This window comes from Copadichromis virginalis, linkage group LG3 (genome assembly GCF_057382275.1).
Source record: "Copadichromis virginalis isolate Kocher_CV1m ecotype Utaka linkage group LG3, C_Virginalis_male_GT1.1, whole genome shotgun sequence".
NCBI lineage: Eukaryota > Metazoa > Chordata > Actinopteri > Cichliformes > Cichlidae > Copadichromis > Copadichromis virginalis.
The window spans coordinates 23,044,317-23,072,050 of NC_140620.1; the positions used below are offsets into that span (position 1 = coordinate 23,044,317).

Sequence of the window (27,734 nt, forward strand, 5' to 3'; positions counted from 1 at the left end):
ACCTGCAATGCGGTTTATGGTTCAATTTTAACACACTGCTACATTTTAAATTAGAAGTGATGATGTGAGGTTGGTCGAGGTCATTTTTATTTCATGCAAACTGATAACGTTTCATCAATTATAAATTAACACAATCACTCTTTATATAAAAGTAAGTAGCCTGTACAACCTAAAACATTAAAATCATGTTAATAACCTGATAAATATTCATTGCCTTCTGTCTAAATGTAACTCTTTTCACAGTTCTTTTCCATAGCTCTCATAGCTTCAGTAACATTAAAACTGGAGACTAGTATATCCTTCATTTGTGACTTTGGATTGTACAGTAGAAGTGATCCAAATCCTCTTCTTCCTCTGCTACCTGCACAAACTGTTTCCATTCAGCTGGCTACTGCCGATTCAGTTTTAAATACAAATTACATTTCAAAATACACATTTGTTATTTTAAATGAAAGCTGAATCATTCTGGGAATTACACTTGCAACAACAAATAATTTATAAATGGTAAATGGCTTCACTAGTCCCTAAGGACCCCAAAGCGCTTTGCACATCCATTCACACATCCATTCACACAACAATTCACACGAATTCGCACACTGGTGATGGCAGCTACATTGTAGTCACAGCCACCCTGGGGCGCACTGACAGGGGCGAGGCTGCCGGACACTGGCGCCTCTGACCACCACCAGTAGGCAATGGGTGAAGTGTCTTGCCCAAGGACACAACGACTATAAATTGTTGCCCTTGTAAATAATTTACTGTAATAAGTTTTGTTCAGTTATGAAATGCAATTATGAAAAACATAATGTATCAAATTTAAAACAGTTATGTGTCCTGTTTGCTACTGTTGGTTTATATATTTTAAATATCCCACTCACGTGCAAACACACTGCTTGAGCTGTCAAGTAGCTGACCATGTGACCACCAGTTAAAAATAAATCTGAGGTGCACAATGCCACATAGCATTTTCATTATGCAAGTGTGGTTATTGTCAGAGATGTTAAAAAGGAAGCTGGTTACGTGTGTCTTTCTGTCTGTGAGAACATCTTCAGCTGCGGAAACACAGTGTAACAATGACTAAATAATGACAAGACTTTCGAAAATGCTGCAAAACCTCAGATATATTTAAGTCTTACTCACTAATTTCTGTCTGTAGCACTTAAGTGATGGACTCCTCAACACATTTTCTTTTTCTTTGATTATTATTATTATTTTTATTCCACTAGCCTTTTAAGCAGCTAGGGATGTTATATTTTCAATATGTTCACATTTTAGGCAAAATACATACATACGAAATACATTTCATCATTGTTGGTTTTGTGATCAGGGTAATATGTCTGTGAAGGTTCTCAGGCATCCTTCACAGACATATTACCTGGGCAGGGTAATCATCACCTGATGAAAATTGTTTTCTCAGCTTCACTAGCACGCATGAAAAACAATCTCAAAGTGCAGAGAGTGTAAAAAAAAAAAGCACTTGTGACGTTATGTATTATGTAAATATTTTGTAAGTATTATGAGGTTACTGTGTTGCGTACCAATCAATATGATCCAATTTGTAATGTTTCTGCTCCTAGAACTTCTTCGGTAATTTCATGACAGCAACATGTAATATTTATTCACAACCCCAACTATAAAAATTATATTATGACATTATCATTTTAAGTAGTAACCACCTAAGAACAGACTAAAATTACAGACTGAAAACATTGTAGCATGGGCATGTATTAATTAGTTTTCAGAATATGCTAAAGAGATGTGTAAGTCTGCATTTCCCCTCTGGATTGACATTGGAAAGGACAGGGAAACTAGTGCTTATTATTATTATTTGTTTTAAAAGGTAAAATAAAGTTCCGTAATGACAAACCACGTAGTCTTAAATTGTTGATAAAACGTATCTCCAACAGCTAGACAGCTCTTTAGTGATTTTTTTTTTTTTTTTGTCTTTGAGATGTTACATTTTTCAAGCCCTTCACCAGACTTGGAAACTATGAGGCTCTAGCTTTAGCTTCCTTTTGTAGCTCTATTTTAGTCCAAAAATAAGTGCAATAGTGGCCGAACCTTTCAAGTTATCTTGAGATAATATTTAAACTATTATATTTTTGTTAGAAATACATAAATATACATTTTTAACTACTTTCTATGTGTTTGAGTCACTGAATTCAGCTACTGTAACCATCATCTACAGCACATTAATCACTGTAAGGATTAAAGATGACAGCTTTTTAAATTATATTTTCCTCATCATAAGTGTTGAGTCCTGTAACTCACCAACAGGTTTTGGTCTTCCTGAGAGAGAGAAGGGTGGTCTGTGTTTAAAAAAAACATCTATTTTGTAAAGTATATAATCTGGCAACACTGCCTAGTAAGTTTCTTCTTTATATAGTGTTTTACTAATATACTATTAATAATACTAGTTGTATACTGTAAGTTTACTATGTAAGTTTTGACAGTGGTAGCTACATGATGTGAATCAACACTTAGTCTGCTAAACTAGTTGTTACTCTACAAAAGGTAAAAGGCAAAATGTATTTTTTTTCTGTTGTCATTTAAATCTGTCACTGGTGGTTACTTTGGTTAGCCATAGGTGTATGTGTGACCATGCATACAGCCGAGGCCAACGCCATAGCATATGTCCGTATCATGATGGGCGCAACATTTGACTGAATTCTTATCGAAGTAGAGGTGTGTTTCCCCTAGACTGTGTTCGGTGAGTTAACTAAGCACTGAGTTCTAAATAGGTGAATCGCAAGTTCCGGGTCCAAACTACTCTGCATTTATTAAGGCTGTTGTGTTTTTAAATTGTTTTAATGCTTTATATCTTGTTCTATGTAATCTGAACAAGCCCCTAAAACAGTCAGTGATCACTGTCAGCCTCTCTCTTTTATCGAGTGGAAAAAAGTTAGCATTCATCCTCCAGATTCACTGTGTTTATGTTAACATATAACATATGCTAACATAGCTGCGTAGCTAGCCACCACAGAGCACATCATTATATACAAGCTAGCCCAACTTCAGTAACCCTACAAACATCACTGTTGTTCAGTTGTCTGTCTTCATTTATGTCGTTAGTGAAAGCAGAGCTGTACGTTTTAATTTTTGCTGTGGATGTTAAGCTGTGGATTTTTGGCTTCACACGTGGTTCGTGCACGTCGAAGCTCAGTTTGCGCTTCATGCCGTTTCAGCCGCCGACACGAAATACCATCATGCAGTGGCCTCACTGGATCTGCTGTCCACCCACCGTGTGATGACTCTCCTCCGGGATCCCCCCACCCAAGGGAAATAGACCGCTTTCATAAATAAAGAAAATTGAATTGAATTGAAAAAGCCAGCCCAAGGGTAATGTCTCTTAATTACAAACCTGTGCCGTGAAACAAATGTGAATTAGACTGTAGTTTCAGTTGTGCCTCTTCTTATGTTTTATTATGCATTCATACATGAGTGTAGTTTTGAGAGTTCATAATACATATAAGACTTTGGACTGTTGCGTTGTTGAACATTAAAATATTTTGTCATTTCCTTGATTCTGTAATATTTACCAAGTTGATAAGTTAAAGTTTAACATAATAAGCAGATTTGCAAAAAACAATTGCATTTTAGAAGGGCATGGCTTAAAATTATTGTAATTTGGAAGACTTTATATATTTATTGACCACTTTATTTAATATGCCTTTACAAATCTTTATAATGGTTCTCAAAGTCGGTAATCAGGCCCCACTGCTCTGCTTGTTTCCCAGCTATTAATACACTATACTCTGTTGATTGCCTGGTGTGTTCAGTCTTGCAGAATTAGAAGACTCCATTGTAGAGTGAGGAAAACAGTGAATTGGTATGTTTTAGCTTCTGATTCACTAAATGTGCCTTGTCCAGGTAATGAACATGCTACATTTTCTTTTGTTACTGACGTTGTTTGTGGAGGGATTGTAATGAAATACATTATTGTTTTGCCCACTCATTCATAATTCAATGGCTGCTGTAATGTTTGATTTATGTTCTATGACACAGAAGTGCATTACTTGGAAAATGTCTTGCATTGTTTGTTTTTTCTTATTTTTGCAGAAAAGTTACTCAATATTACCAGAAAATCTAAATTAACATTAGGTTGCTTAAACGTAACTATGCTTTTAGATCTCAAAGTAAATAATACTGGTTGGTTTAACCAGCTGAGTTAGCCAAAGCTGAAAAATAATAGCTGGATTTACTTAATAATATACAACGCTTATTACTTAAAAGCTGATTGTAAATTGTTGCAACAAATTTTTAAAATTGAGCTGACAAAACATTTTTTAGAGTGTGAGATGATATAATAATCATGTATACAATAATTAAAACAAAATTTAAACATAACTATGTAGCCTGTGTTAACTTTTATCCTTTTGATCCACTGAGTTATGAAAAACAGATACATATATAAATGATTATTGCTTTACTAATGCACTTACCTAACAATATTTCCATTTATTCACTGTAAAATTTAATTAGTTCCCAGAACTACAAAAAACAAAAAAACAAAACTATGCAAACTCATTGCCTCAAACAAAATTGAGTAACGCTTACTTGAGATGACAGTTAGGCAACTTTTTCTTTGCAAGTATGCAGTATTAAGAATAACTTGATGTTTCAGACTGGTCAATACTAATTGTTTACCCACTGACAAACACTCAAAGTTCTACTAAATTAGAAACAATTTGTGATTCAAAAAGAATAATTAACAACACTTCTTGTAATTGTGTTAAAATCAGTCCAACTTTCATTTTCAAATGCAAAAAAGTATATCAGCCAACATACTGGACACTGTTCTGCTGAACAACAAAAAATTATATTGTTACAATCTTACAGTGAAACAAAGTCTCATATTTAATTATTCTGAAACTAAGCTTAGGCTTTACACAACTTTGTTTTGCAAGTTACATTACTTACATAATCAAAATAAAATATACTTATTGTTCTGTCACAAGTGCAGTCTCTGGTTTAAACAAGACATTTGTTTTGCATTCAAACACAGAAGCTGGTATGTTGTAATATTTTAAGAATGGATTGTTTCCAGTCCTGGTATTAATGCCGGAATGACTGTCATGGGTTTAGGCGATCCAAATGTAAGCGCAGAAGAAAGTCTTTAACTTCCCTTAAGTACAGTGGCACTGAATGTGAGTTGGAGATCCAATGAGCTGTAACCTGCAGGTGACCATTTTCACTTACCACACCATCTGTGATGGAGGACTCATCTCTCCTGGTGCCCTGCAAGCAAATAATCATATTTTGGCATGTTGGGGGAGCAGCTAGTTATTTCCCATCATGCCTTGGGACATGTTCTTGTTTTACTGTTTACGGTTACATGACTTTTAACTGTTCTCTTAACTGTTCTGCTTATACTGCGTTACAAAGTCACTGACAGTTAATCATAATGAATACAAAGTTTTATTTGGCTATCTGTCATTCAGTCAGTGTTTTCTTCTGCTTGTACATGATCCCTGAAAAAGAAATTAATAGAATGAAATGAAATGGAGGGATTTGTGTGTACCAGGGATCCCAGGGTCTATGATGTCTTTCAGGCTGCCCCGAACTGATTCTGGTAAGCCATCAGGAAGGGAAAGTGGTGGTAAACCCACATGTGTATAGTGCAGGTGGAGTGCTGCTGATGCCCAACTAAGGATATTGTCAGGGGGTGGGAGGAATACTTGAGGCCCTCCTAAAGTTCAATGATCTGTCTTCTATAGAGCACAGTATGGAAATAAGGTAGATGACTCATCCACTCTGGGGTGAGGTCACACAGGCAGTACACAAATCCTTGATGGCAGAGCCTTTGGTCTGGATTAGACTCGCACAGTGTTCCTGAATGCTCTGTAGAGGCGTGTCAACCAAGACAGCTCTACAACATCCAATGTTCCATGGAAATCGGGCGGTACCTCTGGATTGGCAGATCAGGCCAGGCTGCTGGAAAAGAGAATTAGTCCATTAATTGAATCTCAGATACAAGAGGAACAATGCAGTTTTCATCCCAATCGCAGAACATTGGACCAGCTCTTTACCCTTTAGAGGATATGTGAGTGTGCATGAAGGTTAGCCCAACTAGTCTACATATGCTTTGTGAACTTGGAGAAGCCATTCGACTGTGTCGCTTGTAGTTTTCTGTAGGAGGTGCTTCAGTCTGGGTTTTCTGGCCCGTTACAGTACGAGACATTCGGTCCTTATAAAACCATTGCAAAAGCTTGGACCACATTGTCAGCAATAAGTTGAACTCATTCCCAGTGGGTGGTGGATTCCTCTGGGACTAGACCTTGTCAGTGATTCTGTGTATATTTTTAAGGACAGAATTTTGAGGCCTAAACAAATGGCAGAAGACTTCGACTTGGTTGGTCTCAGGATCTCGCATTTGATTTTTGCAGATACAGTGGTCCCTCTCTAAAACATGGCTCGCCTATCGTGGCTGTTTCGTGGATTTTTTTTTAGTGCAATTTTGCATGCCCTATTTTTTTATTTTATTTTTAAAGCGCATTGTGTTCTGCGTCCTGATTGGCTGTAAACCATGGTCAATCAATCTCCTCTGTGCCGTGTCTCCTGTACAGAACAGAATGCGTGAAATTTACATAAAACTTCAATTGTTAGAAGTGTGACTCTGAAGTGCACAACTGTATGTTTGTAAGTTTTCTGCCCAACAAAAATAATATCGACTAAATTTTTTGCACAGTCAAAGGCACCTGTGGTAGCCCTAAAAGGCAGAGGAGGATGCTAACCATCGCACAAAAAGTTGGACTTCTGGGACACCGGATTATAAGGCGCATTAAGCGAAACAAAACAGTCAGATAAGTCAAATCTCACTCAACTCATTCTTCTTGCTTTCTTTACTTCCATACCATTGAGTCTGCCACCTGGCTGTAGCTCAGGTGGCAGAGCAGGTCAGCCACTAATCAGAAGGTCGGTGGTTCGATCCCAGGCTGCCTCCTGGCTGCATGTTAGTATCTGGCTTGCGCAAGATACTAACCCCGTGTTTGCCTACTGGTGGTGGTCAGAGGGCCCGGTGGCGCCAGTGTCCGGCAGCCTCGCCTCTGTCAGTGTGCCCCAGGGCAGCTGCCAGTGTGTGAATGAATGGGTGAATGACTGAATGTAGTGTGAAGCGCTTTGGGGTTCTTAAGGACTAGAAAAAGCGCTATACAAATGCAGGCCATTTACCATTCATTATGTTGAATTCTCTCGCAGCTGCTCTATTCCCATGTTCTGGACCTGAAAACAGGGTCTGGACTTATTTTTCTACGGAGGTCTGACATGTGAGTGTGTTTAAACAAGGGAGAAAATTTTCAATTGTCTGTCTGAGAAAAGTGTATGAAGTGTGTAGTGAGGGGTTTTACAGCTTATAGCCTTAAAATACAATAATAATTAAAATAATAATAATTAAAAAATAAAGCTTGCTACTTGGCCACGCAGATTTCACCTATCGCGGGTTATTTTTAAAACTCCCGCGATAAATGAGGGACCACTGTAATGTGGTTCTGTTGGCTTCATCATGTGGTCGTCTCCAGTTCGTGCTGGAGTAGTTAGCAGCCAAGTGTGAAGCAGCGGGAATTATAATCAGACATCCAATGAGTTTAAGTATCTTTTGGTTCATGAGTGAGGGAAGAGGAGAGCGGGAGATTGGTAGACTGAGACAAATTGGTGCTGTGACTGCAGCTTTGTAGTGAAAAGAGAGCTGAGTGTAAAAGTGAAGCTCTCGATTTGCTGCTCACTCTACACCCCACCTTTGGTGATGAGTTCTGGGTAGTGACCAAAAGAGCAAGATCACGGATACACGAGCTTTCATGGAAGGGTGGTTGGCTTCTTCCAAGTTAGGATAAGGACTTAAATCATCCAGGATTGGCTCAGAGTAGAGCCACTACTCCTTCATATTGAAAGGAGCCAGTTCAAGTGGATGAGGCATCTGACAAGGATGCCTCTTGTGGAGGTGTCCTGACATGCCCCACCCAGAGGACGCTCTGGGGCAGAACCAGGAGAGACTGTATAATCTGTCACTAGTCTGAGAATGCCTTGGTGTTCCCATGGTCAAGCTAGAGAAGGTGGCTTGGTAGAAGGAGGTCTGGGCTTCTCTGATTAGGCTGCTGCTCTTACAAAAAGTTTCCTGAATAAAGTGTAACAAAATAAAATAATCAGACATCTACAAAAACTCACATTAGCTTATATAACTTTTCAGGAGCATTTGTAGAAAAATGTTTTTCAAACAGTTAAGATCTGCATGCTGGTTCAAAATGTAAAAATAATTGTCTTTCTCTTCTTTAAGTTGAGAAAGACAGGAACGACACAGGAAATCTTTCCTGCCTGTGGCCATCTCCCTGTACCACAGCACTTTACAGGAAGGGCCAGAGTCGTCTCTATTTTTTGAGGCGACTGAGGTCCTTCAACATCTGCCAGAAAATGCTGAGGATTTTCTATGAGTCTGTGGTGGCCAGTGCGATCCTCTATGCTGTTGCATGCTGGGGGAGCAGGCTGAGGGTCGCAGATGCCAACAGACTTAATAAACTGATCCGTAAGGCCAGCAATGTTGTGGGGATGGAGCTGGACTCCCTCAAGGTGGTGTCGGAGAGGCGGATGCTGTCCAAGATAAAGACAATGTTGGATAACACCTCCCACCCACTCCATGACATGTTGGTCAGTCACAGGAGCACGTTCAGTGAGAGACTGAGATTACTGAAAAGCACCACTGAACGACACAGGAAATCTTTCCTGCCTGTGGCCATCTCCCTGTACAACGCATCCACTTAACACACTGTTTGCTGCTACAACTACACATGTTTCTTTTCCAAATATTTATTTATAAGTGACTTATGTATGTATGTATGTATATATATGTATATATTGTACTATTCTTAGTTAGCGTATTGTCTGTCTTGTCTTAATGTTGGTTTAAAATGGAGCACTGTAACAAAAAATAATTTCCCCCAGGGATCAATAAAGTATTCTGATTCTGATTCTGATTCTGATTATGTATGTATATATATGTATATATTGTACTATTCTTAGTTAGTGTCTTGTCTGTCTTGTCTTAATGTTGGTTTAAAATGCAGCACTGTAACAAAAAATAATTTCCCCCAGGGATCAATAAAGTATTCTGATTCTGAATTAAGTTCTAAAGACAAGTCAGTGACATACTGGAAACATCCACTAGGGAACTGCCCTAGTGAATTATAGCTTTCACCCTCAAATTAAAAGTTGTGCCTTAATTTTTAACTTACCAGTTTATTGTTTCTACAAATTACACTTCATGATGTCTAGTCACAACGCATTAATTTTTTTTATTAATTATTGTTTGTTTGTTTTTTGTGTGTTGATAATGTAATAACTAGAATTTAGATTGCATTGGCTTGATCTAGCATTCATATGTTTGATTTTGTTATTTTAGATTTATACACAAATGTATAAAATGATTCAGTTTTCTGTCAAATTTATTAACGATTTAGATAGACAAACTGTTTCACACCAGAGAGCATTCAAGCAACATGTGAAAAAGCAAAGGTTCAAATGCAGTCTTCCATTTTATATATGCCATTATTTATAAAATGACCATCTTACATAATTAGTAAAGACTTTGCTAGCTTAGATGGTGTAACATTGTTGTTGAGGGATTCATGTTGTCATTTTTATCTGTGCATTTCTAGGTCTGATTCTAAAATGCTTATGAACACTTGTATTCTCTCAGAAGACACTCTCCGACAATCTTAAAAGGAACAAACATTAAAACATGTTCTACAAAACCATTTTCTGGTTTTCACATTAGAGCAGTCTGATCATCAGGATTAACAGAAACTATAACTGAGAGGAGATGTGATTTAATGTTTAGTTCTATGTACAGTGGTCCCTCGCTATAACGTGTTTCACCTCTCGCGGCCTTGCTGTTTCGCAAATTTTTTGTGTGCAATTTCCAACAAAAACTATGTCGATGAAACCTTTTGCACCCAAAAGGCAGAGGAAGATGCTGACCATTGCACAAAAAAGTTGGACTTCGGGAAAGACTAAAGGAAGGTCAAAGCCGCAGTATTTTTCGGACCATAAGGCACACCGAATTATAAGGTGCATTAAACGAACCAAAACAGTCAGATAAGTAAAACTGTACTCAACTCATTGTTCTTGCTTCCTCTACTTCTGTACCATTGATTCATTGATGTTGAATTCTCTGGCAGCTGCTCTATTCCCATGTTCTGGACCTGAAAACAGGGTTTGATCTTTGGTTTCATTCTATAATACTGGACTTATTTTTCTACAAAGGTTTGAACTTTGAGAGTTTTTAAACAAGAGGAAAAAGTGTGAAAATGTTCATGCCTTTGTAAGAAAAGTGTACAGCCTTACAACATCTATAATAATTGTAAAAAATAAAGTTGAATTGCATATGGTGTCTGTGGAGACAATGAAAAAAGTGTTAATCATTGTTGTTGGTTGGTTATGAACATTGACAATTATGAGGTAGATATCAATAAAGTTTTCCCTAAAGTAACTAATTAAGCAGTAAAACAGAAATTTTGTCAAAAAAAAGTTAGTTGTGGATGTACTAGCACTGTGTCAAGGTTATTAACGAAGGATGTCTGTTATAACTGAACAGTTAAAATGTAAATGTAAAATTTATAAAACTTTATTTTTCTGTTTGAGTACCTCTAATGACAGTTTATGTTTCCAATATCGTGGCAGTCCCACCGACAGAAGACAAGTCACCAACAAACACATGAGACCAAGGGAGCGCAGCACAATAAGTCCGGTGGGTTGAGAAAGCCCATGTCCTTGAAATGAAATGTGATTCTTATTCAACAGTTGAATCAAATATATTTTCATTTACAATATTCTAAAGGTTACGTAAACCACATTAACAATTAAAACCAGCTAGGAAAAACCAACAGTCAATATCACATTAAAAAAATATGTTTTTCTTTACAAAATCTGACTTTAGAAAGCCTTGAGTCTCAAAATGCTACAGTTGTAGGTATTATCAGGTGTCTGATAATTAGTTTCAGCTAAAACAAAATTAAAACAAAAGTATCACAGGTATAGCGCACCTTTGATGTTAAGCCAGCTCTCTGGTGAGTCTCCAGTATCGACAATACTACATTTGTAGAGTCCTCCATCAGATTTGGATACAGTCGGAATCATTATGTTTCCTGATGAGCTGCTCCCAATGGAGATGCTATTTTTATAGAATTTTGCAGTGTAGTTGGAGGTTGAATCCTTTTTTCTACAATGCAAGGCCACATTTTCTCCCTCGATCACAGGATAGACAGGACTTTCCAGAATTACATGACCCTCTAAATTTAAATGGCAGGAAATACGACAGTTATTTTGTCTGTAAAAGTGTTTTCTGTTTAAATTATACATACATATATATACATACATATATATATATATGTGTGTGTGTGTGTGTTATTTTATTAAGGTTACGATGCATTTTCTGAAGAAAAATTATCACTTACTGCCAATGAAAACCTAGAATACAAATGGACTAAATAAGTTTTTTTATGTGCATACCAGTTACAGTGATGTTGACAGAGTTGCTTTTTTGTATTTCTCCATGTTCACACCAGTATTCTCCACTGTCTGTTGATGTATATGCATTAATAATATTGCAAGGTCCAGTGGGTGTTTTCCAGAATGAAGCACATCTTCTAACATCTCCTTTTGTCTTTTTCATCACTCTCCATCCAGTCAGCCCATTTAGCCCTTCACAGCTGATAGTGATAGGCTCTGTTTGAAAGAACTGCTGTCTGTTCGGAACAACTTGAGGAAAACCTGAATCTGAGACACAAAATCCAATAAAGACTCATTTTTCAATTTGAACAAAATAGTCTTAAACTTAAGGTTAATGCACATGTGCGCCTTCTTATTGTTGTTGTTTTTTACTTTTTCAGACAAAGACAAAAGTATACACATTAAGCATGTAAGCTTTCAAATGATAAACATTTATGCATATATATATTTACTGTTATGGTAAATATAGATATGCAACTGTTTCAGAGGTTTATGTAGTATCTCTATTTTTATCTAGAAAATAATAACTGCAGTAATTTACAATAATTTCAGATTGTTAACAGATATATTAAATCTATTACACACACTATTATACAAACATGCAGCCACACACCTAAAAATCCACACAAATTTTTTTTAAAAGAAACTTACAGTATGTTTGAGAATCACTGTATTCGACTACCATAACCAACAGAGTCAGAACATTCCTCACTGAAAAGATTGAGAATGACAGTTTTAATGTTTAACATGTTTTCATTTTTTCTCCATCAGTAGTAATAGGTCCTATGCATTTATTAGTGAGCAGTTACAAATGTGCAAAATGAATACATTGAAATATATGGGTGCATTTTGGATATATTAATTTCCCTTGTGTTCATTTTCTCTGTTGCTGACTCAATATCTTTTTTTTTTATAAACAGACAAGGTCAGTACTCACAGAGTCTGATGGTGGGAAATCTGACCTCCATGTTGCCTTGCTGCTGACTGTGTGAGTGTCAGACTGAACTGAAGATATATATTTTTTGTCAGAACTTCCTCTTCCTCTGTTTCTGTGGTGACTGAGGCCCAACAGGGTTCCACTTCAGTCACAAGTGGTAGCGTCTCTCTGCAGCCTACTATTTGTTTTAGCCCTTTCTCACACACACACACACACACACACACACACACACACACACACACACACACACATATATATATATATATATATATATATATATATATATATATATATATATATATATATATATATATATATATATATATATATATAAGAATATATATATATAAAAGAATATAAAAGAATAGACAGGAATATATAAGAATATAAAAGAATACATTTAAAAAAAGAAATGAAATCAATATTTATATCAATACACACACACACACACATATACATATATATATACATATATATATATACATATATATATATATATGTGTGTGTGTGTATTGATATAAATATTGATTTCATTTCTTTTTTTGTGGTGCCCAAATTTCTGCACCTGCCTGATTTTGTTGAAACAATTATTGGACACTTTCTGTAAATCCAATAAACTTCATTTCACTTCTCAAATATCACTGTGTGTGTGTCTCCTTTATCATATCAAAACTGACATTTTTTTTATTGTAACAACCAACGATTTATACAGGAAAATCATGATTATTAACAAGGTTGCCCAAACTTTTGCATCCCACTGTATATATATATATATGGTGCATGGAGGCCAAGATAAAGGTAGCATCAGAGCTATTGAAGCTGCAGAAAGTTGCACAAGTAAAGACTCACTTGAAGAGACACACCAGAGAGACAAAGGGCAGGAGAATAAACCAGCTGGTCTCCACAGAACCATCCAAGGTGTACTCTCAGTGGCAAGGGGGCAACATGAGGACAGCATCACCAAGGCTGGAGACGGCCTGGAAGAGCATATAGGAGAAGGATGCAACCCATAACAGCAATGTTCAGTAGCTAGGATGGCTTTTCTATGAAGATGAATAGTAGATGAATACAACACTGAAATCACAGACAAGTTCAGTGAGTTACTTAGATCCCTGGAATAACATCATAACATTCTTGTGACATCTACCAATTATGTGAACACGGCAGACTATGCACAAGGCATTGCCAACCATGCAAGAGATTTCCCCCATATCATATTGCAAAACTGCTTGATGAAGCACAACAAAGCACCGAAGGTGTTCACCGACCCTTCAAGCACTGCAGAAATCCACTGTGGAAAACACTTAATGCACTGAAGCCCCACTGCGTAATGCACAGAACCCAAATGATCCTGATAACTCCTGGTGGCACACACCATAGAAGTCCCCTGTTTAGGCCCCAGTGGGTTTGACCTGATGGACACCCTCTAGAAACATGTTAACTGATGTATCACCTTTGTTTACTTTAACATCCATTTAAGCAGGAAGGTAGGCCAGTTGAGTGAGTATATACCAGTCTTTATTGGGCAACTTGACATTTTGGTAAGCAACAGTTTCAGTGTAATGCAAATTAAGAGTGTGAGCAGACCTCCCCCGTACAATCATTCTCTCACTGCTATTGATTATGTTGCTGCCATTTCCTGTGCAATATTTTGGCAGATTTGCAACTTCCATCCCTATCTTCAATGACCATAGCCCTTCCAGCCTTATTTATTATTTATTATATGTACACATGCCCTTGTACACCCACACAATGCTTCCTGTAACTCACAAATTGTGTATATAGTGTTCTTATATTGTTCTTCCTTTTTTGTATATTGTTTTCTTTATTTGTGCACCTCTGTGGTGCAACCTAATTTTGCTGTGTAAGCAAATGTTCAATAACAATTCAAAAGTTCAAAGTTCTAATGTAATTATGATAATTCTGATGAATAAGAGTAAATCCTAAGTTTTGCAAAAGCTTAAGTTTTGCCAGATTTGCAGAGTAACTTTACCAACAGCTACATGAGTATGTACAAACTTGCTCACTCAGGCACCCACAGACGGTGGAGTTTTAAGAAGTCTGCAGTTGTTGTGGCATTTTCTGGTTGCACTAAACAATTTGTTCATTCTCCTCATCACCTGCAGCAATGTCAGCGGTAAACACTAGATGGCAGCATAGGAGAAGCTTCTTCACTATGGTCTGTGGTCATCAACTGAACTGGAATTTGTATTTGTTAATTACCCACTCAAACACATATTTTGAGCTAAAACCACTTTGTTTATGAATGGATAATACAATTCTTCTAGCACAAACTGGATTTATTTTATTATAGGTGCAAATCCAGAACAAAGCAGAGTTGCACTCCTGTTAATACAACGTTTATAATCAAACATTAAGTTTGAAGTAACTACAACATTCGTAAATACAACTTTTTATTTTATGCTCACTGAAATCATTCACAGACCCTGACTTGTTCAGTTTTCTTTTTAAGCATGTGCACACAAATGTTTCTATCCCATCATGCTTTGCAGGAATGTCTGTTTTTAGTATAAGCAGTCTTAAAAAAGTCCCCTGAGGGTTGTACTTTAGTGGAGCCAGGTACAGTGTCAGTACATCAAAGTAGTCCATGTCTTCAGAGACAGCTCAAACTTGATATCGTGATACTCAGCTATGCCTTTATGCTGGTATGCAGGGCCTCAATAGGGGATGTATGGTGAGGCTCTTAATATACCTCTCTATCTCTCCTTGTAGCTGGCACTTATATACTTTTTGACCTCAGAAAACAGAACTTATGTCTAAATAATAATTATAATATCCACATTTTAAGATTGAATTCATTATTTTGATTTGATTTGATATACCTTTATTAGTCCCACAAGGCGAAATTTCATAATTTCATAAGGCTGCTGACCTGTTGCACGCAATGGCGGCGCCATCTTACCCTCCAACCATACATATATGACACAAAACATCACATGGGGAAGACAGGTCAGAGAGGTATAACAATGGAAAATGCACCACATGAGGAAAGAGAAGGAGAAAAAAATAACTCCCCCCAGACTGAGCTCCAACAGGGAGATCAGTTTGAGAACAGAAAAAAACACCTCTGCACATAGCACACGAAAAAACTTAATACACCAAAGAAACACATGACAAGCAACAGGGGTGGGTAAAGGGTGAGAGACAGCCGATTTAGACAGTACATCCGGGCCTGCAGCCTGTGTGCTGGTCTCCTTGATCCACCGTCAGCATCGGAAGGGAATAAGCGTCGAAGGCGTTTGGAAAGGGAGGGGGGATGAGTGTGTGCATATCAGTGTATATGTATGTGTGTGCGTGTCCAGAGTTCAGCTGAGACAGTGTCCTTTGCCCTGCTAGGCTAAGTAAACAGTCTTCCAGCCAACCCAGGTGGCCTTGCATGGAATGGGAAGAACAGTCTAAACACAGTTGTTATCAGGGTGTTTTGTTCAGCTCCAGCCTTGAGGCCGCAGCTGGCGCCAAGAGGGTATCTGCATGAAGTGATGGTGCTTTTTACTTTAGTTCGAACAGCTCATATGAATTTCAAAGCTGTTCTAATAGTCCAACACTGGTCTCTCAATCTCCCGTTGGAGAGCCGTGAGCTTTCTATGATGTTATCCAAACTTACGTTCCGTGATGTTGTCGTTCTTTTTGCTCAAAGAGCAGGTTCTGAGAACTCACGACCGCAGTGCACTTCCCCAAGATGTGATCTAATTTGCGCTCAAAGGTGTTATTCGAGCTAGCCCCTCCAGATGTAATCCAGTTTTTCACTCAGAGGTCTTGTTCTGAGTATTCACGGCAGCCGTGCGTTCTCCAAGATCTTCTCCGTGCTGCACTCAATGAGCCCATTTTGAGAAACTCACGCCTCGTCCCATCATTTCAATCCCAGCGGGCAGCCTTGTGGGGGTTTGAACAGCTGGTTCCGCTTCCTTCATTCTTCGATAAGCCAGGGCCAAGCCAGCTCCGATCAGCAAGAACCCTGTTATCACGGTTCCGAATAGGTAGATATCTTCAGCAGTCAGGCTCACCAAAGCCCAGACTTCTCGTTGAGAAGGGGTGTCAATTGCATTCAGAGACCAGTTGATCAAATCCATAATTCCTCTTTTAGGTTTTAGAGAACAGACTGTGAGAGAGTGTTCCAGGGAAAAGTAATACAAAAAACACAAGACTAGACAAGGACATAAGAGGCTAAGCAGGGAAGCTACGGGAGAGGAGGAGGAGGAGAGGAGAAAAGTGCGACCGCCTTCATCAAGAGCAAGAGCAGAGATTATTTTCTTTACTTACTTTCAACACACTAAGGCACATATTACATACTGTCTTTCGGGTTCACATAGTTGTGTGATATTTGGCTTAAAGTTTCATAAAACAGTTTATTCTGTCCCCTGCGTGCGTGGTTCTGGTACACGAAGTGACAGATAGCTAAACATATGCAGGCACTGAAAGTGTTGAATGATGAGTCAGACGTGAAATAAAGTTGAGGGCTGTTTACTTGTTTGTCTTCACCAATGTATATCTTACAGTGCTTTCCCAGAACTTGTGAAACTACAAAAAAGAAATATGCTCAACAAAAATAAAGAATTATGCATTTGCATAATGTACATATAGGCATGTATATACAAATACTTTTGATTTTACCTCTATATTTCACCTTTAAAATATGTTTTTCTTGCCTTGTTTGATATCATTATTTTCAGCACAACCTCAAATATCTGAAATTTGAGTTATTTTTTCATTTTAGTATACTATATTAGCACAGTTGACCTAAATTCAGACAAAGAATTCAAAATCCGAGTAGAAAACAGTTATATTTCTTACTGTAAAACCCACAAACATGTTTAATGAATCATTTTCACAACTTGAAATGCAAATAGAAATTGTACATTTCTAAAAATTATGCACAAGTTTTGCAAACAACAAAGTTATATGGTACTATTTACCTGGAAATGCAGCCAAGGCCTCAGGCCTTTATATAGCCATTTAAATCTATTTACAGAACAATCAGGTGTGCTGCATCAAATAAGAAGGCACACAAATTATTTGTGCCAGTCCAGAAAAATAGTTTGTGTTCAGTATAAGACAGAGGAGAACACCACAGGCCTAAACCCTGCAGGTCTGACAGCAGGAGGTGCATCAGTCCAGTTTTCCATGTGGGAACAGCGTTTACACTGGAATCTGCCTTTGACGGCTTTTTTTGGAGAAAATGTGAAATTCAGCAGTATAACTGACACACAATACAAAACAATAATTGCACAACACACTAACTACAGCCTCCAAACACGCTAAACGTCACTAATGTCTCACATATGAAAACTCGCTCTCTCTCTGTTTCGCTGGCCTGCTTTCCTTTGCGGGTGTCACTCCTAAAAACTTCCCCCTCTCCCTAAACAACCAAATGTCACATGTTGCCATATCATTTTTTTTGATTGGCTGACATGGTAAACTCACACCAATAGGGAAGGGGTGTTTTTTCTTTTTCTTTTTTCACTCGCCGGCGGAGACAGTGTTGCCAACTTAGCGAGTTTTCAGACCCCTTAGCGACTTTTTTTCTAAAGAAAGTTGCTAAAAAAAGACGTGAAAGCGCATATCGCTTTTACTCTCAACAAGCAGCGGGTGCTGTAACGCAGTCAGTTCTTCTTTTACTCTTATGCTGTTTTGTGGATCACAAGGTTTAAAACTACTTATAAACACACACACACACACAAAGTAACTCCACCAGAGCGCCTATTTCGGGTCACTTGCCGGTCCAAGCCCGGGTAAAGGAGCAGGGTTGGAACTGTTACATTAAAAAAAACCAATAATTGCTGTGCAGAAGAACTGAGATGCAGCAGCTCTTTTCTTTTGAACGGCGTTCAGAAAAAAGATTACAAGAAACAAATAGTTTCATTTAGAATCCTACATAACAGACAGCATGTGAACTTTATTGGTACTTTACACATTCGTTATAAACTGTGACACAGATACCTGTGACAAACAGATACAGGCTGCGAGACAAAGACAGAGATCAATTTCATGTTAGGAGTGATAACAAATATATCAAAGCTAAATGTTTTAATCTATTTTCTGTAACTTTTCTGAATAGCTGCTGCTGCAGTATGACATCAGCCACAGCTTATGTAGCCTGTGCACTATATAAGATTTTATGTAGAGACATGCTCAGTACCAAATTGTGCAGTTATACATACTTCACTGCTTACCATAAATTTGGTTCATCTGTTTCAGAAAACAAAGCAATGCGACACATATACATTTATGGTTGACCACAGTGAGTACCTGCTGTTTAAAAGGAAAGAGCTTCATCAGCTGTTTGTTTTTTTATAACGCCATTCATGCACAAGCAAAAAGAGCAGAAGCAACAAGTGTTTTAAATTAAACATGTAAATAACAGACAGAAGTTTTTGTTAGCATGTGAACTTTATAAGTACATCAGCCACATTTGACAGCTAGCTATTTCTGAATATACATTGGACATTACATTGTACACACTGACATTCACACCAAACCCAGCAGATGATATACAACTTGTTAAATTGCAATAATATGTGATGAATTTGGATTACTTCATCAACTTCACTTTCACTCAGATGTGATTTTGTCTTCAGTCAGCTCTCTTTTTGTGACCTGTGAGATACACAATTAGTTGTTCATATTACACACCAATGTTAACGTCACAGGGCAGCTACTAAACAACCATGAACCTTTTGCCATTAACCATTATATATGTTTTGTATTTAATATTTACCACACATCACATATTACAGATTATCTGAATGCAACAGTTAAAGATTTATTAATCAAAGTTAATCTCACCTTTGAGTTCAGTCTCACCCGGGCGTAAGGTGGTGTAAATGGCTTTAGAATATAATGTGTCATCATCTAATGGAGAGATACAGCCGGAGTGAGAGGACAGATGACCACAGCAACATCAGTGATGATGAACAATATTTGCTATTCACTGTAATTTTTAGGTCTAATTTAAAATCTTAGGAAAATCTGACAATCAGAAGAAAATAATGTCACTCTTACATCAGAATATTATTTTTCTGCAGTTTCATCTTATTTATTTGTCATATTTACATAAATCTTCGACTGGTAGCAGTGTGACTCTGAAGTGAGGGGTTTTATAGCCTTAAAACATCTATAATAATTGTAAAAAATAAATTTGGCTACTTTGCGGATCTCACCTATAGCAGATTATTTTTGGAACTTAACTCACGCGATAAACAAGGGAACACTAAATAACAGAATTAAAACTGTCAATGCCATCAGTGTGCACTGGGGAAAAAAAGTCTAAAATGTCATTAATAATAATTTAAAAAATTAAGACGTTCAAGCGATAGACACATACATTTTGTCCTGTTGTATTGCACCCATCCCTAATTGAACATACTCATGTTATTGAGTATTAAAGCACTTTCTCTATATGATAATAATCTCAAAGTGAAGATAGGTAAATGAAAGAGAAATAGCAAAACTGAAATGATAATGAAAATGTTTTGTTGTTGTTTTTTGGTCAATAAGTTGAAAAAGCTTTAAATTGAATCTTACTAAAATAACCAAACTTAACACATATATTACTTAGATCTTACGACTCTGAAGGTTTTTATCTCTATCAGTTACTACAAATATTATCATGTTGCGGGCTAACATTAGGGGAAGGGAACATTATTTACTAAAGGGCTGTGTTTCAGATTTCCATGATCCTGCAGATTTGAAGTAAATGGTTTTTATTCTTAAACAGATGTTGGCCTTCCTCACCTGTTTGTGCAGAAGAGGGATGGCCACCAGAAATCACTAAGCAATCTTATTGTTATAAAATAAAAGTTCATCTTTTGATGTCAGCATACCTGGTGTCAAAGACATTTCTTTCGTGTGACTTCTGATGGTTTGTTGATGTTTATGATGTTGAAACAGTCCTGCCAGTATGAGCAGAATAACCACCAATAAAAGACTTAAACCAGTGTAGAGCACCAGATAGAACTTGAAGTAAGGCACTGTAGGATGACCTGCCAGAAAGATAATTGCACTGTGTATTAGAAATTATTAAAGAGATGTTGTCAATCTTTCAGTCAAGTTTCCTGTAGACTCCTGGTGAAACATACAGCAGAAATGATGTTGTAATTTAATCTAAATATTTATATATTTATTTCATGTAAAAACGCAAACAAATCCTATTCAGTACAATTATGTACACCCAATATGATTTAGTCCTCTTTGGGAAGGTGCACGCTGTTCCAGATAATTTTCCAAAGATTTGGCTGAGCTGCAGATGATAACTGGAGATGCATACAAAGGTGTAAACAAATCTAAATAAAACTTAACCTAAGCTAATAAAAAAGACAAAACAGGGACTACAGAAGGGGTATAAAAGCAATTTTAAAAAAAGATGTTGCAGAAAAGATGTCTACAACGACCACATTTGGACTACAAATAGCCTATGCACAGAAGTCCTATGGATGTCAACACCAGATGTTTAGTAGATGTCGAAAAAAAGATCTTGCCTTGTGTTACAAAACAACTTCTCAGTGGACAAAAACTGGATGTCCAAAAATGACAAATGAAAGTACCACTCTGATGTCACTTTGCACAGTGGATATGTTCATGTTTATCTATCTATATATATATTTGTATTTATATATATCAGTGTTCGGGAGTAACGGAATACATGTACCGCCGTTACGTATTTAAAATACAAAATATGAGTAACTGTATTCCGTTACAGTTACCGTTTAAAAAGGTGATATTCAGAATACAGTTACTTTGTTGAAATAAATGGATTACACAACGTCATTTCCTGTTTAATATGTTAGGCTATGCCCTATCCTGGTAATTCCATGCCGGTGGAAACCCAAACAAAACACTTTAAGAGGCTCTAATGTCTGTGTTTCAATCTTGCGGCCCATGTCAGCTCTACTTGCAGCGTTATGTGTCTGTGAGCGCGAGGGAGGGAGAAAAAGGAGAGTCGAAGTTTGCGAGTTATCACCAACCAGAAACCGGAAATGGAAGCATCTAAATATGATAATAACCACTGCAGCCAAAAAGAGTGCCCAAGTGTCTAGTTGTAAGTAAGCTATTAAGACTCGATTGTACACTGTGTTCGTATTTTCCTCCTGTTTTCCACCCTTTCAACGCCTCTCTCTGTCTCTCGCTAGCAAAGTTGACGCAGACAACAAAGTAAAGCTAGTTTTCAGCTACAAGCCTGACACAGAACCCGAAGTTTTAGCCAGAGTTCCCTTTACTACAGTTCAGAGCCGCTAACCTGTTTTAAATACGCGCAGAATAGTTTTCTATACGAGATCGCAGCAAAAAGTGCAGCCTTACCGAATGTCCACCTACTGTTACACATTTTATATTAAGATTTTAAATAGTTACTGTATGTGATAAACCAAACAGATTTGATTGACTAAATATATAGTAATATGTAATATAACGCATATTTTTTCCCATGTACATACCAGATACAGTGATGTTGACAGAGTTGCTTTTTTGTATTTCTCCATGTTCACACCAGTATTCTCCACTGTCAGTTGAAGGATATGCATTACAAATATTGCAAGATCCAATCAATGTTTCCCAGGTTGAAGCACATATTCTAATATCTCCATTTATCTTTTTCATCACTCTCCATCCAGTCCGCCCATTTAGCCCTTCACAGCTGATAGTGATAGGTTCTCCTTGAAAGAACTGCTGTCTGTTTGGAAGAACTTGAGGAAAACCTAAATCTGAGACACAAAATCCAATAAAGACTCTTTTTTTTTTAAATTGAATCTCTTCTATTTAAAAAATAACAATTTTAAAGACAAGGTTCTTGCACATGTGCTTCTTTTTATTATTGTTTTTAGTTTTTTTTGACAAACACCAATATATACACATTAAGCACTAAAGCTTTCAAATGATATCGATTTATACATATACAGTTAATTTAGCAGTAGCATCAGTCTAACATCACTTTGCATAGGGGATATCGTCATCGTAGACCATACAAACTTTGTTAGGACAATTTTAAATCTTTTTAGTTAGAAAATATTGATGCATCTTACCTGCAACACTAAGCCAGCTCTCTGGTGATTCTCCAGCATCAGCAATACTACATTTGTAAAGTCCTTCATCAGATTTGGATACAGTGGGAGCCATTATGTTTCCTGATGAGCTGCTCCCAATGGAGATGCCATTTTTATAGAATTTTGCAGTGTAGCTGGAGTTTGCATCCTTTTTTCTACAATGTAAGCTCACATTTTCTCCCTGCATCACAGGATAGACAGGAATCTCCAGGATCACATGACTCTCTAAATCTAAATGGCAGAAAATATGGCAGTTATTTTGTGTAAAAAGGGAATTTTACACAATAGTCATGGTCAACAGTCATGACATAATAGCTCACATCATTTTTAAGTAAACATCTGTGTCAAATATATGCTTTTTCTGCTTATTACAATGCACTTGCAGCTTGTGTGTGTGTGTGTGTGTGTGTGTGTGTGTGTGTGTGTGATATTAAAACTACCATGGTACAACAGTACCAAATATGACACCATCTATTGCTGTAAGTGATGTACTGAACAGAATTTTTAAAAAAAATTGTTGATGGAATAAATGTCAACTTATAATTTAGGATTTTTTTCTATGTACATACCAGTTACAGTGATGTTGACAGAGTTGCTTTTTTGTATTCCTCGATGTTCACACCAGTATTCTCCACTGTCAGTTGATGGATATGCATTAATAATTTTGCAAGGTCCAATCGTTGTTTCCCAGGTTGAAGCACATGTTCTAACATCTCCATTTATCTTTTTCATCACTCTCCATCCAGTCAGCCCATTTAGCCGTTCACAGCTGATAGTGACAGCCTCTGATTGAAAGAACTGCTGCCTGTTTGGAACAACTTGAGGAAAACCTGAATCTGAGACAGAAAATCAAATAAAGACTCTTTTTGAAAATATCTAGCAGCAGGAAATCTCTCTCTCTCTCTCTCTCTCTCTCTCTCTCTCTATACATTTTCTGTGCTTAAATAATGAATTGGAGAAAGTGAAGTGGCTTCAGTTAATTTCAAAATAATAATTTCAACAAAATAGTAAATAAACATATGCAAGTGGTTATTTCAGAAGTGTTTTAGAGCTGTATTATAGCTCTATTTTAGCTGGAAAATAACAACTGCAGTAGTTTCAGAAACTAAATATTGTTAAAAGATATATAAAATTTATTACACACCTACACACACAAACACACACAGAGTTAAAAATACGTAAAAAAGACTTAAACTTACTATATGCTTGAGAATCACTGGATTCAGCTACTATAACCAGCAGCAACAGAACATTCATCACTGAACAGATTGAGAATAACAGTTTTAATATTTAACATGTTTTTTGGCCATCATTACTAATAAGTCCTATGCATTTATTAGTGAGCATTTTCACATGTCCAAAATGAGTACATGCAAATATGTGGGTGCATTTTGGATATATTAATTTCCCTTGCATGCACTTTCTCTGTTGCAGACTCAATATCTTTTTTTTATAAACAGACAAGGTCAGTACTCACAGAGTCTGATGGTGGGAAATCTGACCTCCATGTTGTCTTGGTGCTGAGTGCATGAGCATCAGACTGAACTGAGGATATATCCTCTTGTAAGAACTTCCTCTTCCTGTGGTGACTGAGGCCCAACAGGGTTCCATTTCAGTCACATGTGATTGCATCTTCCTGTAGCCTGCTTTATGCCGTTGTATTTATTGAATTTCATTTTTTATCAATTATATATAATCGGGGTGCAACAATACATGTATCGGTATTGAACCGTTCGATACAGTGCTTTCGGTTCGGTACGCATATGTATCAAAAATACAACTTTTTTTAAATTTATTGTATCAACTTTTCTTCTGACGAGGCTGTCTGTGTTGAGAGCTCCCTGCGTTCGACTTATCCGCCTAGGCTGCACTGTCGAGCAGTGTTGCCAATTTAGCGACTTTGTCGCTATATTTAGCGAGTTTTCAGACCCCCTTAGCGACTTTTTTTTTAAAAAGCGACTAGCGACAAATCTGGTGACTTTTTCTGGTATTATTGGAGACTTATTTATGACAACTTTTTGACGTGATAGCGCGTATCGCTCTTACTCTCAACAAGCAGCGGCGCTGCCGTGGGCACTTCGCCCGTGCCAAAGCGCTCAGAGGCGGAGGATGGTCCTCCCCCAGCTGCTATGAGGGCAGGAGATGTGCACACCTATGTGTTCAAACTGCAAATGAATCGCGCATGAAGCCGCTGCTCCCGCACTGACTGTAACGCAGTCAGTTCTTCTTTTACTGTTGTTGCTGTTTTGTGGATCACAAGGTTTAAAACTACTTATAAACACACACACACACACAAAGTAACTCCACCAGAGCGCCTATTTCGGGTCACTTTTACCGGTCCAGCCCTGGTTAAAGGAGCAGGGTTGGAATTGTGACATTAAAAAACAATAATTGCTAAAATAAATTTAATTTGTAGTTCTAAATAAATTCTAACTGCATTTAGTACATTTTTGACTCACTTTATGTCTCTTCCACGATGTTATTTCTCTCTCCAACAATGTAGGTTACAATTACATTAGCATGACCAATTATGCAAATTAGGCGATGATGTCATTTAGCAACTTCTAGCGACTTTTAGGACAGCCAATAGCGATTTTCCTTACTGAGGAGTTGGCAACACTGCTGTCGAGCGCAGATCCACTGAGGGCAGCGCAAGCTAGCGAGACAGATAGTGACGGAATTTCCAGCTCTTTTTAGAGAACCGGCTCTTTCGGATTGTTTTATTGCTTTAATTAATTTATTATTAACAATAATATAAAATTATGCACAAAATGAATTACTAATGGAAAAAAGTGGTTATATTTATATATGTTTATATATAAATATATGTGGTGGCCCCTAAAGACAAAGCACGTACAAACTCCATCAATCCTGAAATATCGATTCCTCTGATACCAATCATTTATGTTCTAGAATCGATTCTCACATTAAAATATCGATATTTTAGTAATTTAGAGTAAATTTGTAGTTTATCATTAACAGGAACACTGAAAGAAACTATAACGTTCGGATTGTCTACATTCAAAGGAACTACTTCCTCTTCCGCCTTTCATAGTGTTAGGAAATCAGTTTTACCCCGGTTCTTTTTATTCTTCGAGCATCCAGAGATGGCACCGGACTCAGTAGTCATTTTCACAAAATCTTTATTCATCTTTATTCATCTTCATTTAAGCATGCACTTCTAGAAGGGAAGACGAGGCCGGTGTCCCTCTGCAAAAATTTTCACCCCTTTGTTCGTTACAGCCAGCTTTATAGAGGCGTCCCCATCATAAAACCCCCATGGTGTGCTGCAAACTCTGTGTCTGTGTCTATGTGCACGAGCACATGAATGCCTACATGTGCGCGTTCCCATGTGTCTATGTGAGTGCTCGTGTGTGACTGTGTACGCATACCTGTGTGTATGTGTGAGTGCACATGAGTGAGTGTGCGTGTGGATGTGTGTGTGTAACAGTTAAAACACTGTGGGTGTAGGTAACTCCCTAGAGGTCATAAAACCCCTCTCACTTCCAGACCACAGTTACAAATGTTGAGACCCCCACCCTAAAACATCCTCTGGGGAATTTCCACTCAGTGGGGGAGAGGCCTCCTACAATCTACTCCTAAGTTCTCGACACAGTGAGCCTTTATTACTTTAAGGGCAGTGTCTCTACAATAGTTCTACATTCTATGTTAACACATTTCTAAACTCTAAAATCAGCTAAACATTTTACAATAGTCATGTGCGAAATACGGCTGTATAACATGACCTTTTCTTATTAGTAACTGTAATGGTGTTGTAAGGATAGAAATAGTAATTAGTTAGATTATTCATAACTGAAAAAAGTAACGCCGTTAGTAATGCTGTTACTTGTAACGCAGTTATTCCCATCACTGCTAATCGCAAATTGAAAAGGAGGGTTTGGCTAGTGTGTGGGCCTGCGAGAAGTTTGACAAGTATCCATGTGGCTTAGATTGCTTCAGGCTTGAGATTAATAACAAAAAATTTATCAATAGTTGTTTTCAACCTTTCTTATTACCCACAGCTACATCCACTTCTCTCGGGTCTAGGCTACTCACTAGGGCAGGGTATCATCACTGATTTCTATAATCCATTTGATTCTGATTCACGAGATTTGATTGAATTTTGCCTCAGACAGTCAGAAATACTATAACTGAGGATAAAACACAGAAAAACATGAAGGAGATTTTCCTGGCCTGGCTTTTTATAGCAGATAACCTTAAAAATGTTCTGCAATATTGCATAATTTTAAAAAGTATACATTTCTTCAGTATTGAACAGCAGAAATTAGGCTTTGTTGTCTGAGGACATTCAAGTAAAAAAAAAAAAAAAAGACAATGGTAGACTGGAGGGTAGCAAGTGAATGATGAATAATGCTGAAAACAAAGATTTGATATGGGACACAGAGAGAGAGCTTGAAGTGCATGAAGTGTGATTTTATCGTGGTGGAAGCAAAACAGCAAAATTAAGAGGGAATTAATGACGACATTTATCAAATGTGAAGCGTAGTTTGCAACTTATTTTGCTGCTGGTTCAGTGAATTTTGGTTGGAGGGAGACAAAACTTGCAGCTCAGAATCTTGTGCAAAAAGACGTGAACACAAAGCGCGGACCCGACGCATCAGAATCCCTGTACGTGCCAAACTGGAGAATGCACAGAGAGGGGATAGTCTAACATATGAAACAGGAAATGACCGTTGTGCATTCTATTTATTTCAACAAACCGTATTCTGATTACCACTTCTAAACAGTAACTGTAACGGAATATAGTTACTCATATTTTGTACTTTAAATGCGTAACACCGGTACATGTATTCCGTTACTCCCCAACACTGCCTGTACCGCTCCAACTCTTAACTACATTAGCTCTTAAATGGTAAATATATTATAGCATCAACACAAACAAAGGCAAAATACAACTCAGGTTAATACTCACTTATCATTCACACACACATCACATCCCACAGGAATCACCAACACTGATCATTTGACACTAAAGCGGCCCACCTTACTAACTGGATGAAGTGACCAGACAGTGGGCTGGCTCAAACTAACAGAAGGTTAACTACTAAATGAACAGTATATAAACTTATATAAACTTACAAACACCTGTGTCAGAACTCAAAAAGAATTGTCCTATGAACTTTGGGGCCTTTTATAAATTTATTGTCTTTCCCAGCTGCTAAACCTGTAAAGACAGTGTCAACCTTGTTTACACTGTCTTTTGTTTCTTTTTGATACCACTACAT

The 27,734-nt window shown here is 37.4% G+C and overlaps 2 protein-coding genes across 2 annotated transcripts; both read right to left on the reverse strand.

Moving 5' to 3' along the window:
* Nucleotides 1–4,737: 4,737 nt before the first annotated feature.
* On the reverse strand, nt 4,738–12,515 carry LOC146713487 (Fc receptor-like protein 5). The gene is made up of 7 exons (XM_085448377.1): nt 12,434–12,515; nt 12,148–12,207; nt 11,497–11,763; nt 11,031–11,276; nt 10,633–10,757; nt 10,105–10,190; nt 4,738–5,934 (listed from the first exon to the last, which is right to left on the reverse strand). The coding sequence occupies exons 1-7, from the start codon at nt 12,462–12,464 to the stop codon at nt 5,922–5,924; spliced, it is 828 nt and encodes a 275-aa protein (XP_085304503.1). The 5' UTR covers nt 12,465–12,515; the 3' UTR covers nt 4,738–5,921.
* Nucleotides 12,516–19,025: 6,510 nt separating this feature from the next.
* Nucleotides 19,026–23,996, reverse strand: LOC146713488 (Fc receptor-like protein 5). Its single transcript, XM_085438284.1, has 8 exons — nt 23,966–23,996; nt 23,688–23,747; nt 23,058–23,324; nt 22,468–22,719; nt 20,275–20,433; nt 20,186–20,230; nt 19,238–19,303; nt 19,026–19,048 (listed from the first exon to the last, which is right to left on the reverse strand). The coding sequence occupies exons 1-8, from the start codon at nt 23,994–23,996 to the stop codon at nt 19,026–19,028; spliced, it is 903 nt and encodes a 300-aa protein (XP_085294410.1).
* Between the last annotated feature and the right edge of the window lie 3,738 nt (nt 23,997–27,734).

Bases quoted from the DNA above. Each gene is read 5' to 3' on its own strand.
- LOC146713487 (XM_085448377.1), bottom strand. From the start codon at position 12,464: ATGGAGGTCAGATTTCCCACCATCAGACTCT. The intron at 11,277-11,496 runs GTATGCACATAA...ATTTAAATTTAG, and splicing joins TGTCAACATCACTGTAACTG to AGGGTCATGTAATTCTGGAA. The intron at 10,191-10,632 runs GTACTCAAACAG...CCCTGTTTTCAG, and splicing joins AACATAAACTGTCATTAGAG to GTCCAGAACATGGGAATAGA.
- LOC146713488 (XM_085438284.1), bottom strand. From the start codon at position 23,996: ATGGAGGTCAGATTTCCCACCATCAGACTCT. The intron at 20,434-22,467 runs GTAAGATGCATC...TCTTTCTGGCAG, and splicing joins GAGCTGGCTTAGTGTTGCAG to GTCATCCTACAGTGCCTTAC. The intron at 19,304-20,185 runs GTGAGGAAGGCC...TCTCTCCATTAG, and splicing joins TCCCTCTTCTGCACAAACAG to ATGATGACACATTATATTCT.